This window comes from Leuresthes tenuis, unplaced genomic scaffold (assembly GCF_036924035.1).
Source record: "Leuresthes tenuis unplaced genomic scaffold, fLeuTen1.0.hap1 SCAF_20, whole genome shotgun sequence".
Lineage (NCBI taxonomy): Eukaryota > Metazoa > Chordata > Actinopteri > Atheriniformes > Atherinopsidae > Leuresthes > Leuresthes tenuis.
Window position 1 is genome coordinate 32,152,575 of NW_027325374.1, and position 15,085 is coordinate 32,167,659.

General features: G+C 41.7%; 1 protein-coding gene across 2 annotated transcripts in view; it reads left to right on the top strand.

The window, feature by feature from the left end:
* Nucleotides 1–1,060: 1,060 nt before the first annotated feature.
* Nucleotides 1,061–15,085, top strand: part of trub1 (TruB pseudouridine (psi) synthase family member 1) — a 168,421-nt gene continuing 154,396 nt past the window's right edge. For both annotated transcript variants that reach the window (XR_011909197.1, XM_072373456.1), the window contains exons 1-5: nt 1,061–1,251; nt 1,338–1,436; nt 10,552–10,607; nt 14,124–14,205; nt 14,332–14,404. Coding sequence is in view for 1 of the 2 variants with exons in the window: in XM_072373456.1 (XP_072229557.1) it covers nt 1,104–1,251; nt 1,338–1,436; nt 10,552–10,607; nt 14,124–14,205; nt 14,332–14,404 (458 nt within the window). In the remaining variant the exon portion in view is untranslated. The remainder of the gene's footprint in view (nt 1,252–1,337; nt 1,437–10,551; nt 10,608–14,123; nt 14,206–14,331; nt 14,405–15,085) is intronic.

The window sequence follows — 15,085 nt, forward strand, 5'->3', positions numbered from 1 at the left end:
ACAGTGCTTGGCTACAAAGCTTGTTCAATGTCAGTTTGTCAGTTACATGTCATTTAATGTTTGTACTACTTGGTTGTAGAAGTAATAGACCTCTTGTGATTTTTTTGTGATGAATCATATTTTCTCCATACATTGTCCAATCTTCACCAAACTTCATAGGCTGCATTTGGGCTCCATCTCGAACACATACATATGTAAAAAATTACACATGCTTATAGCGCCACCTACTGGTATGGTGGCATACTTCGACGTGCGCATGTGCGACGCCCGTTCATGGCTGCTTGCAGCTTTAATTAATAAGTATATTATTATTATTATTATTATTCATATTTTCAAGTGGTTATCCGTGAGAAATAAACCTTTTATGAAGTTATAATGTATATACTATGATGTGTAATGTGGTCAATTATAAATGTGTATTATTCTAGTAACTTCAAAGTAGAGTAATAAAATCAAAATTACAGGTACATATGCATATGTGAGCATTTTAGGAGCAGTTTGTAAAGGTTTTTGTCTTAAGGCACAGCAATAAAGATCATTGTAAAAAAGATGTTTGTAAATAGCCTATGTTTCAGTTCAAGTAAATGGTCGAATCCATATCATGGCAAATTATACAGTTGGCATCCCTTTCAGAGAAATCTAATGAGTGATGGAAAATATATATATATATATTTTAATTTTTTTAATTTTTCAACACAATCAAAAGCAGTGCCTGTATTTACATTAGCTCAGAGGACCTGCTGGATGCATGCAGTGGGAGAAAGCATCTCCTGTCACTGAACAGAGAGGCTAGGTCAGAAAGAAGAAATTAGCCAATTTAGCACCAATCATCCACAGTAATATTGTAGTTTTTAGGCAGGTGGTTGTCGACAAATATTTCATCCAATCCTGCCAAGTCTTTGATTAAAAATAATTCCCTCTGTTAGAACAGTTCGTTTTTAGATCCGGGGCTGCCCAGGGAGAACGACGCCCGTGGTCCAAGTGAGCTCCGGTCTGATAAAGTAGATCCTGTCCTAAATACGCCTGTGTGCTAGGGGGCGGTATAGACTTTAAATTGGCATTATAATCCGCCATTAAACTGAAAGAATAAGAACTACATCAGCATGGCTGGAAATATGAGTAATACTGTTGCTCCAATAACTAGTTCTTTGTCTAAATTACAGTCTTTACATGGATTGTTTGCGATATATAAAAAGAAAGGGCCTACATCCGCTGATGTTTTAAATACATTCAAGGAAGCCTTACTCAAAGGTAAATTAACAAAAATGTATCAAGAGGTAGGCCCAGCATTTTTAAAAAGCTGTTCGTGAAATGTTCTGTTTTCCTGTATCTTTCAGAGGCGGGTGTCCAAACTCCAAACTGTCGAAAGAGGAAGAAGCAGTGGCTCAAGATGGGGCACGGAGGGACTCTAGACAGTGCTGCCAGTGGGGTGTTAGGTAAGCGAGTTAGATTATCACTTACTTAAAGCCATGCATTGAATTAGTAGCTAGTTTGTTTCGTTCAGTCTTGATAAGAAACATATACTTGGGTCTTATTTGTATGTTGACCAACCCTACCATAGATCGCGCTTAGGATCACATAGCCAACGGGGTAAAGATAATACAGGAAAAAGTTGGAAAAGTCGAGTTTGGGCAAGAGTTAGTGATGTGTCGGTCGCGAACGATTCGTTCGATAATAACTAATCTGTTATATGACTCGGGAGTAACGAGTAGTCTCAGTGAGTGATTCGTTCGTTTTCACGCAGCACCCTTCCTCCCCACATGGCAGGCGGCTGCTGCATAAACTCAGTCAGCACGACAGGAAACAGTTTTGATTCGTTCACGAGTCAACTCCTCGGGTTACTGCTCCTCGCACAGGAAACAGTTTTGATTCGTTCACGAGTCAACTCCTCGGGTTACTGCTCCTCGCACAGGAAACAGTTTTGATTCGTTCACGAGGCAACTCCTCGGGTTACTGCTCCTCGCACAGGAAACAGTTTTGATTAGTTCACGAGGCAACTCCTCGGGTTATGGCTCCTCGCACAGGAAACAGTTTTGATTCGTTCACGAGTCAACTCCTCGGGTTACGGCTCCTCGCACAGGAAACAGTTTTGATTCGTTCACGAGTCAACTCCTCGGGTTATGGCTCCTCGCACAGGAAACAGTTTTGATTCGTTCACGAGTCAACTCCTCGGGTTATGGCTCCTCGCACAGGAAACAGTTTTGATTCGTTCACGAGTCAACTCCTCGGGTTACTGCTCCTCGCACAGGAAACAGTTTTGATTCGTTCACGAGGCAACTCCTCGGGTTATGGCTCCTCGCACAGGAAACAGTTTTGATTCGTTCACGAGTCAACTCCTCGGGTTACGGCTCCTCGCACAGGAAACAGTTTTGATTCGTTCACGAGTCAACTCCTCGGGTTATGGCTCCTCGCACAGGAAACAGTTTTGATTCGTTCACGAGTCAACTCCTCGGGTTATGGCTCCTCGCACAGGAAACAGTTTTGATTCGTTCACGAGTCAACTCCTCGGGTTATGGCTCCTCGCACAGGAAACAGTTTTGATTAGTTCACGAGGCAACTCCTCGGGTTACTGCTCCTCGCACAGGAAACAGTTTTGATTAGTTCACGAGGCAACTCCTCGGGTTACTGCTCCTCGCACAGGAAACAGTTTTGATTAGTTCACGAGGCAACTCCTCGGGTTATGGCTCCTCGCACAGGAAACAGTTTTGATTCGTTCACGAGTCAACTCCTCGGGTTACGGCTCCTCGCACAGGAAACAGTTTTGATTCGTTCACGAGGCAACTCCTCGGGTTATGGCTCCTCGCACAGGAAACAGTTTTGATTCGTTCGCGAGTCAACTCCTCGGGTTACGGCTCCTCGCACAGGAAACAGTTTTGATTCGTTCACGAGTCAACTCCTCGGGTTACGGCTCCTCGCACAGGAAACAGTTTTGATTCGTTCACGAGTCAACTCCTCGGGTTATGGCTCCTCGCACAGGAAACAGTTTTGATTCGTTCGCGAGTCAACTCCTCGGGTTATGGCTCCTCGCACAGGAAACAGTTTTGATTCGTTCGCGAGTCAACTCCTCGGGTTATGGCTCCTCGCACAGGAAACAGTTTTGATTCGTTCGCGAGTCAACTCCTCGGGTTATGGCTCCTCGCACAGGAAACAGTTTTGATTCGTTCGCGAGTCAACTCCTCGGGTTACTGCTCCTCGCACAGGAAACAGTTTTGATTCGTTCACGAGTCAACTCCTCGGGTTACTGCTCCTCGCACAGGAAACAGTTTTGATTCGTTCACGAGTCAACTCCTCGGGTTACGGCTCCTCGCACAGGAAACAGTTTTGATTCGTTCACGAGTCAACTCCTCGGGTTACTGCTCCTCGCACAGGAAACAGTTTTGATTCGTTCACGAGTCAACTCCTCGGGTTATGGCTCCTCGCACAGGAAACAGTTTTGATTCGTTCGCGAGTCAACTCCTCGGGTTATGGCTCCTCGCACAGGAAACAGTTTTGATTCGTTCACGAGTCAACTCCTCGGGTTATGGCTCCTCGCACAGGAAACAGTTTTGATTCGTTCACGAGTCAACTCCTCGGGTTATGGCTCCTCGCACAGGAAACAGTTTTGATTCGTTCGCGAGTCAACTCCTCGGGTTACGGCTCCTCGCACAGGAAACAGTTTTGATTCGTTCACGAGTCAACTCCTCGGGTTACTGCTCCTCGCACAGGAAACAGTTTTGATTCGTTCACGAGTCAACTCCTCGGGTTATGGCTCCTCGCACAGGAAACAGTTTTGATTTGTTCGCGAGTCAACTCCTCGGGTTACGGCTCCTCGCACAGGAAACAGTTTTGATTCGTTCACGAGTCAACTCCTCGGGTTACGGCTCCTCGCACAGGAAACAGTTTTGATTCGTTCACGAGTCAACTCCTCGGGTTACGGCTCCTCGCACAAGAAACAGTTTTTGATTCGTTCACAACTCAACTGCTGGCGGCTGGCGGCGAAAAACACTGAGATCGGGATGTAGCCTAGCGACAGGATGTCAATAAATTATGTGGAAACGAAGCTCAAAGAAGGTCTTTACAGCACAAAGACAAAGCAAGGCAAGTGTGATATTTGGAGAAGTTTCTCAATTGTCTGTGAATCTCTTTAATAATAGCCTATAAAATGACGTGTTTTCTCCTGCGGGACGGGAGAAGACACAGAATCAATGCATTTCTATTATTGTGTGGGCATAAATTCTCTAAGTTTTGCGGCTGCGGGCGGGAGTGTAACACACACCTGCTTCCGGTGCAGGCTCCAGTGTCAAGACCGGAAATAACAAACTTTTTGTGCGTCTCTTAAAGGACTGAACACCCTGAATCCACGGTTTACGTTAGAAAATTTCCGAATGATAATACCGAATGTGGACGGTTTGTAATAAATAAGTTACGCTAACGGTGACTACTGGTTGACTGACGATCAGGTTATCTGATGGTCTCTTATGCGCAAGAAACTGTAAAAATAATAATAAAACTGTATACACACTTTTGGAAGAAGTCGCTTTGTTATTGATTTATTCTTAATTAATTTTAAATTAATCAACACTAACACGAAAAACATGAATTTATACGTTGCATTATACAAGGGCGTATCTTTGAGTTGAACATTGGACAACTACATATACAATTATTACTCAAGTTGACTTGTCCTGTCCCAGCTTTTTACAGGGTGTCTCAGATATGTTGATCATTTTAATTCTTCATGGGAAATTGATTGGATTTTTTTTATTATCAGAAACCACAAGGGAGTGTTTTGTGAACATGACAGGAAATAGTGATAAGGATATCATGTTGATGTTGCTTATTTGACTTTTTGTATTTAAATTGTGCCTTGTCAGAGCATACCATTCCTACCTGCTCATCTGAAACCTCTCTCTCGCTGCTCTCAACCTGTCTCTCTTCACCTTGTTTGATCTGATACACGTTAAAACAATACACCAAATAATTACTCATTATAATTTCAAATCGTCGTGAAAGTGGTCACTTGTCTTTTCACATTTACTGATATTATATAAGACAAAACAATCTTTTGGGGGAGGGTAAAGTTTTGGATTAACCACCAACCCTATTAACTGTGGCATATTCCTCTATTTTCCTCTTGCCTGGTCTGCTTGTGTAAGAATACATATTAAACCTCAGCCCTTGAAGTTCAATCAAGTATTTTACATCCTTTTTCCAGAACAACCTGGGCTTTCAGAATATTCATGGTGTGGTGGTGTCGTATGAACATAGACAAATTCATATGACCAGATCAAGAAAGGAAAATAAAAAAACAATTTATTTCACACTTATTTATGGAAACACAGAAAATTATAATGAATTTCTTTCTAAATGTTATACAGCTGTTATTTTAAGGGCTTACGGATCAGGGGGAAAATAATCAAGGCTATAACTATGATGACAAAGTTGCCTGTTAACTGAATAGCTAGTCTGGCTAAGTAGCTAAGACACAGCACAGCAGAAAGTAGGACTAACTTTTGTTCCGTTAACATTATTTGACATGTGAGTGGTGGTACCGGAGCCCTGGCAGTAGTATACCTCCTGTTGGGAAGATATTTTAATTCTTTAGCCCAACCAACAACTTAAAATTGTTGTTTGTGCTTTTTTTTTGGTCTCGTGCTGTCTTCATATCACCATAGATGCTTCATACATACGTGGGGAGACACTGGAGGCCGGACGCCATGCGCAGCATTATGGGTTGGTTTTACATATATAAATAAAGGAAAGTTAATATTTTTACTAGTTACTAATGTGTGAAGTCTGCGCCAGTATTGTTTGTGGTTGTCACAGTATGTGCTTGTACTTCACTTCCTGTTTACACTAAACATAAGTGGTGTGATTCCTGTATGTCGTCTCTCATTACTGGTGCTGGATCAATCGCAGCAAGCCTTTTTGTGTCCTCTCTGTACAGTTTATGTTTGGCATTTTAGCCAAGCTTACAGGCAGAAGAGAAGACGAGTAAATGGAAATGGTTGAGCGAGCTCATCCGTTGTTAGCATACAGATAAGTACAGTATGGCTCGACAGACGTTGCTCTCTAACTATGTCAATAGACTTACACCAGAGTCACCAGATGTGGCCGGACCGGCAACATTACATTTGTTAGCACCTGCACCGGCTAGGCAAACTATATGCTAGGTATGCTATGTGGGCTCAGTGCGGGAAGAGGGTCAACAAGAGTAACAGGAGAGAGTCAGAGAAAGAGAGATGTCCGCTGGGTGATGGCGCATAGCTACTGTTATGTGGCTACTTGCAGCTATAGGAGAGCTAACGGAGGGAATTTTACACACACCTCTACTGGGACCACTTCATCCACACACATGGCTGCAGCACAGCTCATTCACTCCGGTAAGAACGTCCATGTTACTCAAAGTCGTCGTTCACATTGTCAACATTTGATAAATATCCTGCCATGTTGCACATAACTATACAAGCTATATATAGCTAAACTATACTAGCAGCAAACTCTGTGTGAAGTTAGCCGACTGTCACAGAGAAAGGAGTAAATAAACTGTGCTGCAGGGGGGCGTGTGGATGAAATCCCTCCGTTAGCTCTCCTATAGCTGCAAGTAGCCACATAACAGCAGCTATGAGCTAACAGAGCTATAGTACACGTTCATTCATTCATTCTTCTTAAAGTATTGGTGAAATAAAGACAGATTATGCCTTATTTAGAGGCTGCATTGTCTAAGCCCCGTTCACTCCGTTATATGGATCACGAGTTATCTAAATATCTTCCGAAGGATGCCGACTTTCACCAAACTGTTCTCGGTGAGTAGATGAACGTATTTCATGCCAGAAATAAGGTCTAGGTTTAAAGATACCGGAGTTCCCCTTTAACTCCTGTATGGTATAGATTATCATCACTGTATATTTTAATATACATATATTTTTGGTTTAGCTATTTTTCTAACCAGCATTTTGATAGTTTTTTAGTTTTTGATAGTTTTATTTTTAGTTGATCACCAATGCAGCACAGTGTATGTGTTTTTAAATAATGTTTCACACAGTGCGCTTTCTCAGGTGCGTGAATCTAGCACTGGGACTATTTTATTTATTACTATTGGATTGTATTAATATTGATTGGTGCTCCTGGTTATGTGTACTTATATATGCATTTACCCTTTCATTTATACGCATATTTTCTTTCTGTATTTTTTCATTCAATTAATTATTTATTTAATTATCATTTTCTTAAGTTTGATGTTTTATATGCTGCACCGGTCATACCTTCCCACTTCCTATATCTCGCTAAAGGTGTGTTCTGAATATTGCCGATAGTGAGTACATGTCTGTGGATGCAATTTAAATGTTAGTTAGTGTGCTTGAGATGCGCGTTGGGCCCCATGGCAAGTGGACTTTTCAGTGTGCAGTTTGGCTGGCTCTGTAACCTAGCAGCCTCCCTGTTGGTTAGTGGGTACCGCTTAGTTATTTTAGATGGGTCGGGTTATGTGGGGGTTTTTAATTCATCCGTCAGTTTTGTCACTTGTGGTTTTTGCCAGCCCTTTGTATGTTTCTTGTCAAACTTCACCCTCTGTCCCTCCACATGGATTTATGCCACTTATTTGCTTGAGTTTGGGATGCGTCACATCACTTTTACTACGTGGAATTGTAGGGGTATGGGCAAAGCTCTTTAACGTGGTAAAGTATTTTCTCATTTAAAGTCCCCGTCTTCTGATATCGTTTTTTTTGCAGGAGACCCATATCCATCCTTCAGAGCAGAGGCGTTTAAGATCTGTGTGGGTATCTCAGGTGTACCAGTCCACCTTTTCCTCCAAGGCGAGGGGGGTTGCCATTCTTGTTCGCAGAACCATTCCATTTGTATTCAAAACGCAGACTACCGATCCAGGTGGGAGGTTCATACTTGTCACGGTCAATTCAGTCCCTTTAGTTCTCGTAAACATTTACGCTCCCAATTTTGATAGCCCTGATTTTTTTAAAATTTAAAAAAAAAAATTATTATTATTTTTATTTATTTTATTTTTTTACAAATAAATCTTACAAATCCTCCTTTGTAAGAACAAATACAATGATCCCATCGGGGCCAGTTCTGTAGATCATTCACCTCGATGAGTCTAAACACTGAACATGGATAAAGTTCAGATTCTGTAAACATTGCTGACTGAGGGATGGATTAAAAAATGACACTGTATTCTGTAACTGTATTCTCAAAGAAAAAGCACAACCAACTTTGTTCATTCCTGTGAACATCGAGGTGCTGCTAAAGGTTGGCCCGTTGGCTGGGTTTGTATTTGGGGCAAAGGGGGCAGTGGAACAGCTTACAACAAGCTGTGCAGCGTTCCACCTTAAACTCTCTACCCTCTTCATAGATTGAAGGATGCATCAACATAACACAGAAAAGGTACCGTTAAAATATGTATTTCAGTTGGTAAAAGTTGTATAAAAACGAGTGGAATAATGGATAGAAAAACTCCTCATGTCATTTTCATTTAGACAACAAATAACCTGAGTGTCAGTCAACCGTTAGCCACTGTTAGCGTAAAAAATTACAACCAGCCACGTTTGTAGGGCTGAGCGACGTTATCGATATCTATATTTGGTTTCCCGATAAAGTATCGATTTTTTTCAGCCGTAAGTAACGATTTTTTATTTATTTATTTTTTTGTTATTCATTTATTTTAGCTAACTTTATTGAAAAGTCAGACGTTACAGTTAGTGAAAACACAAAACATTAACATAATACAAAAAAATGTCGGGGGGCTCACATTATACAAAACAGTGATAAGTTCATAAAAATGTTATAAAGTGCGTAGCTCAGTGGTTTTGATGGCTTTTGTTTATAGAATGTAGGATTGTTATAATGTATTGTTTGAGCTCCTTCTCAAAAATTTATAAATATGGTTTGTGATTAGAAAATTTGGATTTGTGCATATGGTATTTAACAAGTAAAACAAGCAGGTTGATGACGTAATATTCACAACATAAACATGAGTCTGCGTACGCTGAAGACACGTTTATTTGTTTCCGTTTGTCTGGCTTTCTTGTCCTTCCGGTTCAAAGGACGGACCACCAATCCAATCGGCGACGATTCATGTCAAATCACACTGTCCCTTTAAAATCTTTCAGAGAATGATGTGTATTAAATCGAATTGTATACAATCGTATCGAATCGTTGGCTGAATGCCGTGTATTGTCTCGTATTGTGAGATTAGTGTATCGCTACAGCCCTACACGTTAGTAGCATTCAGTAATTTGCATATGCAACGCGGCTAGTAAAACTGAAAACATATGGTGTGTGTTTATGTCTATATCTGTATATACATATTTTGTTACTTACTGTTGTCCCAAAGGTAGTCATTTGATGGCAACAAAATCTTCTTCTCCTCCTTTTCTTTGTTGTTAGTCGCAATATATTTATACGCCTTTTAGACTCCTTTTAGAGACGCACAAAAAGTTTATTTCCAGTCTCCTGACACTGGAGGCAGCCTGAGAGTGGACCCTGCAACGGAAGCAGCCTCACACTGGGGGTCTGCAGCCACCCCTCTCAGTTTGGGTCCGGTATATTTAAACTGTTATAAGGACGGCAGTCCAGTATAATGGCTCAGTTGATCTGTTATCTGTAACCGTGCCGAATGTCATCTTACATTTGTCCTTCTGTTGCTGTCACAAATATCTAGATAGGTCTCTGTGTCATTATCTGCTTTGAAATGCTGGTATGTTTAGCCCATACCTTCTTTCCCCTTCTGAGAAGTGACTAGAGGATGCTCAGCCTCAGAGACAACTTGATTGTGGCCCTGTGTTAGACTGGGGATCTCTCCTGGGAGTCCCCGCTCCCCAAGACCTTGAGTAGGATTAAGCAGACATGGGAGAAGGATAGATGCATAAGTATTTCTCATTGCAGTGTTAAATTGTTTTCATTAGGCAGTTCAATATCTATGATTAAGTTCTTTGTTTTTTTAAATTACTGATCAAAGTTTATTGTATGATGCTGCAGTCACTCTTGTCTTAACTGTTCTTTGGGTAGAATTGCTCCAATTTCCAAAAAGTATTTTATTGAGCCATGCACTACCACTTGCCATTACTTCAGACTGAGAAAGTCCCATTTAGTCAGTGTTTGATTTCTGACATCTTATTCAGGCTGCATATGGTTGGCCACTGAAACACAGGGCTCCAAGAACTGGTGCAGATGACAACATTTACATCTTATAGACTGTGTGCACGAGTGAGAGAGAGGGGAAAAAAAGACAATAATTAAAGTTAATGACAGCAATCATAGTGGATAAAAGCATCGAGAATAAAGATGGCAGACTGAGGAGAACTGCTCAGTGCGTCACGGGTGGTCCCCCAGCTGCCTGGGTCTATATCAGCATAATTAATGGACTGCCTCTGGCATATGTTTTTAGTACATAGCCAGGCATGATTTCAGGCTGTGCACCTTTGCCCATATAAACTCAGCTGAATTCTTCTCAAATCTGCAGTGGATGCTGATTGTTCCCAATCAGGTAATCTGGAGGTGAGCTAAATGAGTTGATGAGATGAGTACTATTACTCTAATACTGTCTTCGTTTTTTTTCAGTCGTAGGTGTTGGGAATGGCACAAAAATGCTCAGCACAATGTTGACTGGTTCAAAGGTGAGTTTGTTTTAAGCACACTCAAACATGTCTGTCAGACAAAAGGTATACACTTTGGTCAGTTTGACAGCAATATGGAGGCACGTCACAATTGCTGTTATTTGAGCTTATAGCCTTCATTTTGTCCATACTCTCAAGCATGGGCATCACAGGGAGAGCACAAACCTGGTTTGAATTGTACCTCACTGGACGATCATTCAAAATATCCTGGCTTGGTCACATTTCTACAGAGCAGCGCCTCACCACAGGGGTCCCCCAAGGTTCAGAACTGGCACCTCTTCTCTTTGCCATATACACCACCTCACTGGGCCACATCATCTGATCACATGGCTTCTCATACCAATGCTATGCTGACAATACCCAGCCCTATCTGTCTTTGCTGTCGACACAGACGAAAGCCCAGCACCTCCAATTAAACCTCTCTAAAACTGAACTGCTTGTCTTCCCAGCCAAACCAACCTTACACCACAGAATCTGCATACAAACTGAATCCCTATCTCTTGCTCCATCAAATGTAACTAGAAACTTGGGTGTCATGATTGATGACCAGCTGACCTTTAATGATCATGTTGCGTCAATCGTGTCGCTTCGCATTGCTAAACATAAGAAAGATCAGGCAGTACCTAACCCAACACACCACACAGCTCGTGGCGCAATCTATGGTCATCTCCCACCTTGACTACTGCAACGCCCTCCTAACTGGTCTCCCAGCCTGTGCTGTGACACCTCTGCAGATGGTCTAGAAGGTGTCACTGATGCAAGCCTACAAAGGGCCTAATTGAACAGCTCCCATCTACTTGAATGCTCTCGCAAAGGCTTACACCAGACTCAGTCACTCCGGTCATCAAAGGATTGTCCTCAAGCAGTGCCTACACCACACACAAGACAATCCAGACTATTTTCATGTTGTTCAACGATGATGGAATGACCTACCGAGCGCTACAAGAACAAGCTATCTGTCTATCTTCAAGAAAGTCTTGAAGACCCAGCTCTTCAGATAGCATCTCTTACCTGAGCTCTTACCCTGTACTTCCCTACCCCCTCTACTGCACTTTCTCTTTCTATACTTCCCTCTATCTCTACACTGTCACTGTCACCTCTGACAGAGCCTGACAAGTGGTTTTCCTTCTATGTAGCTTATTGTTAGCTTTGATGTTAGCTGTAAAGTTATATCCTCATATGGAAGTCGCTTTGGATCCAGTCACCTGAGAGTGTGGGTGCAGTTGCGTCAGCTAAAAAAAAAAAAAAGAACAAAAAAAAAAGAGATGCAGACGACAGATTTATTTTGGCCCATACAAGTTAATCATCCCTCTGAGGCCGCAAAAATAGCCCGAACCAGTACTGCAATATCAGGTGCTACGGCCGGATTAAGCACAAATGCATCTTGGCAGCCCACAATATCGGCAGCTTTTGCAAAATCAACCAAATACAAGTGTTAGCCTGATTTTTTTTTTTTCATTGGAAGCTCAAGAACAAGCTGGAGAAATCGTTTATTAAAAAAGTATTTATTAGTGGTCACAAGTAAAGTATATTGCAGCGCTGGACTCGGAGTGCCAGAGCTCCCGCAGGAAATCCGTCAGGCCGAGCCCCGTTATCCGGAAACATGTCATATTTATATTCAGCTTTATCCCACAGAAGTTGTATTCACAATTGTCAGAGTATAATTGGCCAGTTTTTAGTGGCATGAGCAGGCCAGCCGCTGTCCTTGTTGTGTTCTTTGGATGTGATAAACAATGTGTGTGTATGTGTGAGTGCTGTTTTAGGCGTGTATCTAATGTACCAGACCTATCTGCCCTAATAGAGATGTTTTGTCTGACCCAGTTGTTTATGTCCTTCTAAGGTCTTGGACCATTTAAGGTCATCTATTGTGCAGTATGAGCAGAGTGGAAAAGTACCAGCTAGGAACATAGGTTATTTAGGAAAATACAGAATATGAATTTATAATGTCTTAAGATCAAAGCCAATTATAACACAAGCAAGGCAGCGAAAAGATGGGCCCAGTGTACAACAGCTTTTGCAAGATATTTGACGAAGGAGTCGGTCCCATTTCAGACAGTTGAGAGAGAAATTTCAGAAAAATGCTGGCTACATTGGATGCGCAATATGAGCCACCTGGCAGGAAATATTTCTCAAAGGGATTCATATGTAGACATTTTGCTCCATGAGAAACATTTTTAAGTACACAGTAAAGTGCAAGTTCTGAAGATTTTTTTCTTTAAGACCATATGGCATCAAATTAATTCAAGATCTCCTTAAAGATCGCCATTTGGAAAAAAAGATCACGATCCTCCCTTCGATTGCCGATAGACGATCGGATTGAAAATCACTCCATCCCTATTCACCTGTATGAAAAAGCTAAAAGTAACAGAAATGTTATGCATCCCTTTTATTTGCCATGTTGTTTTCAACAGTTTGTGCTTCTTCCCTCTGACATGTTTTAACCAATTTTTTGTCTTGGAGCACTGAACTTAGTATTTAGACTGCATTTTGATAAGCATCTTTTAACATCAACATCACAGATTTGTTTGGAAAACCAAGTAACATAGCTTCACTGTGTGCACATTTTGGTTTCCAAGTGGAAAAAAGAGAGAAATAGTACAGACTTTCTATAAAAGCAAGATCTGTGTCTTGGCACACAGTCAGGCTTATTTGTGGTGTGTGTTGGAGTGTGCCATGGCACGGAGTCTGTTTGTGATGTTCATGGACAGGATCTTGATACATAGTTTGGGAAATGGTAAGTTGGTGAACCTTGAGGTAGAGTGACTGCTCATCTACACCCAAAGGAATCCGTGTAGGGGGTCAGGCCTGTAGTTAGGATGCCTCCTGGTTGCCTCCTGTTGGAGGTTTTTCAGGCACATCATACTGTGAGGAGGACCTGTGGCTGACGCACAACAAGTCTGATGGATCCTATATCCCTTTTGGCCTTGGAATACCTCAGGATCTTCCAGGAGGAGATTGAGTGTTGCTGGGGAGAGGGATGTCTTGATTTCCCTCCTGGACCTGTTGCCTCTATGACTTAAGGTTGCATAGCTTTTTCCATTAATATTTCGTAACTTGTGCTGTTCTCTTAATTTTGTAATCAAATCCAGGGGCTCCAGAGCAGTCCCCAGCACAGAGACAGCCTTATTTATATATTAGTTCAGTTTTGTTTGAGTCTCTGGCTCTGATGCTGCTGTTATAACAGATTGCTGCAAAGCAGATTGGACTCTTCACCATAGACTTATTGAAGGTATGCAACATCTTGATGCAGACATTGAAGGACCTAAGCTTCTTCAGTCTGCTCTGTCCATTTTTCTAGACTACCTTAGTGCTGCATTTCAAGTTCAAGTCTTGTTCAGGTGAAAAAGCTTTTGTGTCTAAAAAAATGTTGGGTTTTTAATTAAATAAAAACAAACGGAAATTAAATCAAATTGGAAGAAAAACTTTGTCTTCCAAAGAAAAAAAACATTTATGAAAAAAATTATAAAGTGTCTGCGATATGCTACAATCAGTGACTTGGACATTTTTATTTTTCAGAAATATGTTGCTGTAGCAGAGCTTGGAAAAGCAACAGACACTCTTGATGCCACCGGAATTGTGATTCTGGAGAAAGACTTTGGTAATGTTAGTTAATCAAACATTTTTATCACAACAGGTTGTCCTATACAGCAGCCTAAATAATTCAAGTTTCAGCAGTAACATATCTTTTTCTGCCTTGTGCCCCCCACTCCCAAAACCCCTACAGGACACATAACCAGACTTGACATTGAGGAGAAGCTGAAATCTTTCACTGGTGACATTATGCAAGTGCCTCCGCTGTGAGTAAGACCTAGGGAAAATAATGCCATGACATTATTTATGTCTGAACGGCTAGCCTGTTCAGTGCTTTTCCTCATGGACATTATGTACTGAAATTATAATCAAATTAAATTGACTTGATACTTCTGGATTTGGAGTGAAATACAGACCTAGATATCTAAAAAAATTCTCCAAACATTAACTTTTGCTCCCCCCTATTAGATAAACCCTTTTCTATTTTGAGTGTTTTTCTTGCCACACTTCTTGTCGAGGGAACATGTTGCTCTGCAGCTCACCATGCCGGTAGGGGGGTGTGGCTGTGTGTTTGTGTGGTTTCAGGGGTTATAGCCCAATCCCTGCTTTTTCTTCTGGTCAGAGTTAAACGGTAAACAATGGCAACCGAGGTGGAGCAGCTGTATTTGCAGCTGGAGCTCATCAATATTGAAGAACAAATGCTTTTATTGCAAATGTTGAAGCGCAGGCGACAGAGAAGACGTTTGCGGGGGGGTCTGTACGACCGGCCGAGGCTGAACGGGTGAATTAAAACAACACTGGTTCACCCACTGAGGGACCTGGATGAACAAATGCACTTTGGATACTTTCAAATGTCAACGGGCCGAGTTGACGAGCTTCTTCGCCATATACAGCCATTAAGACCCGAAAAAGCAACTGACGGAAATTACGTTTTGACACCCTTGCGG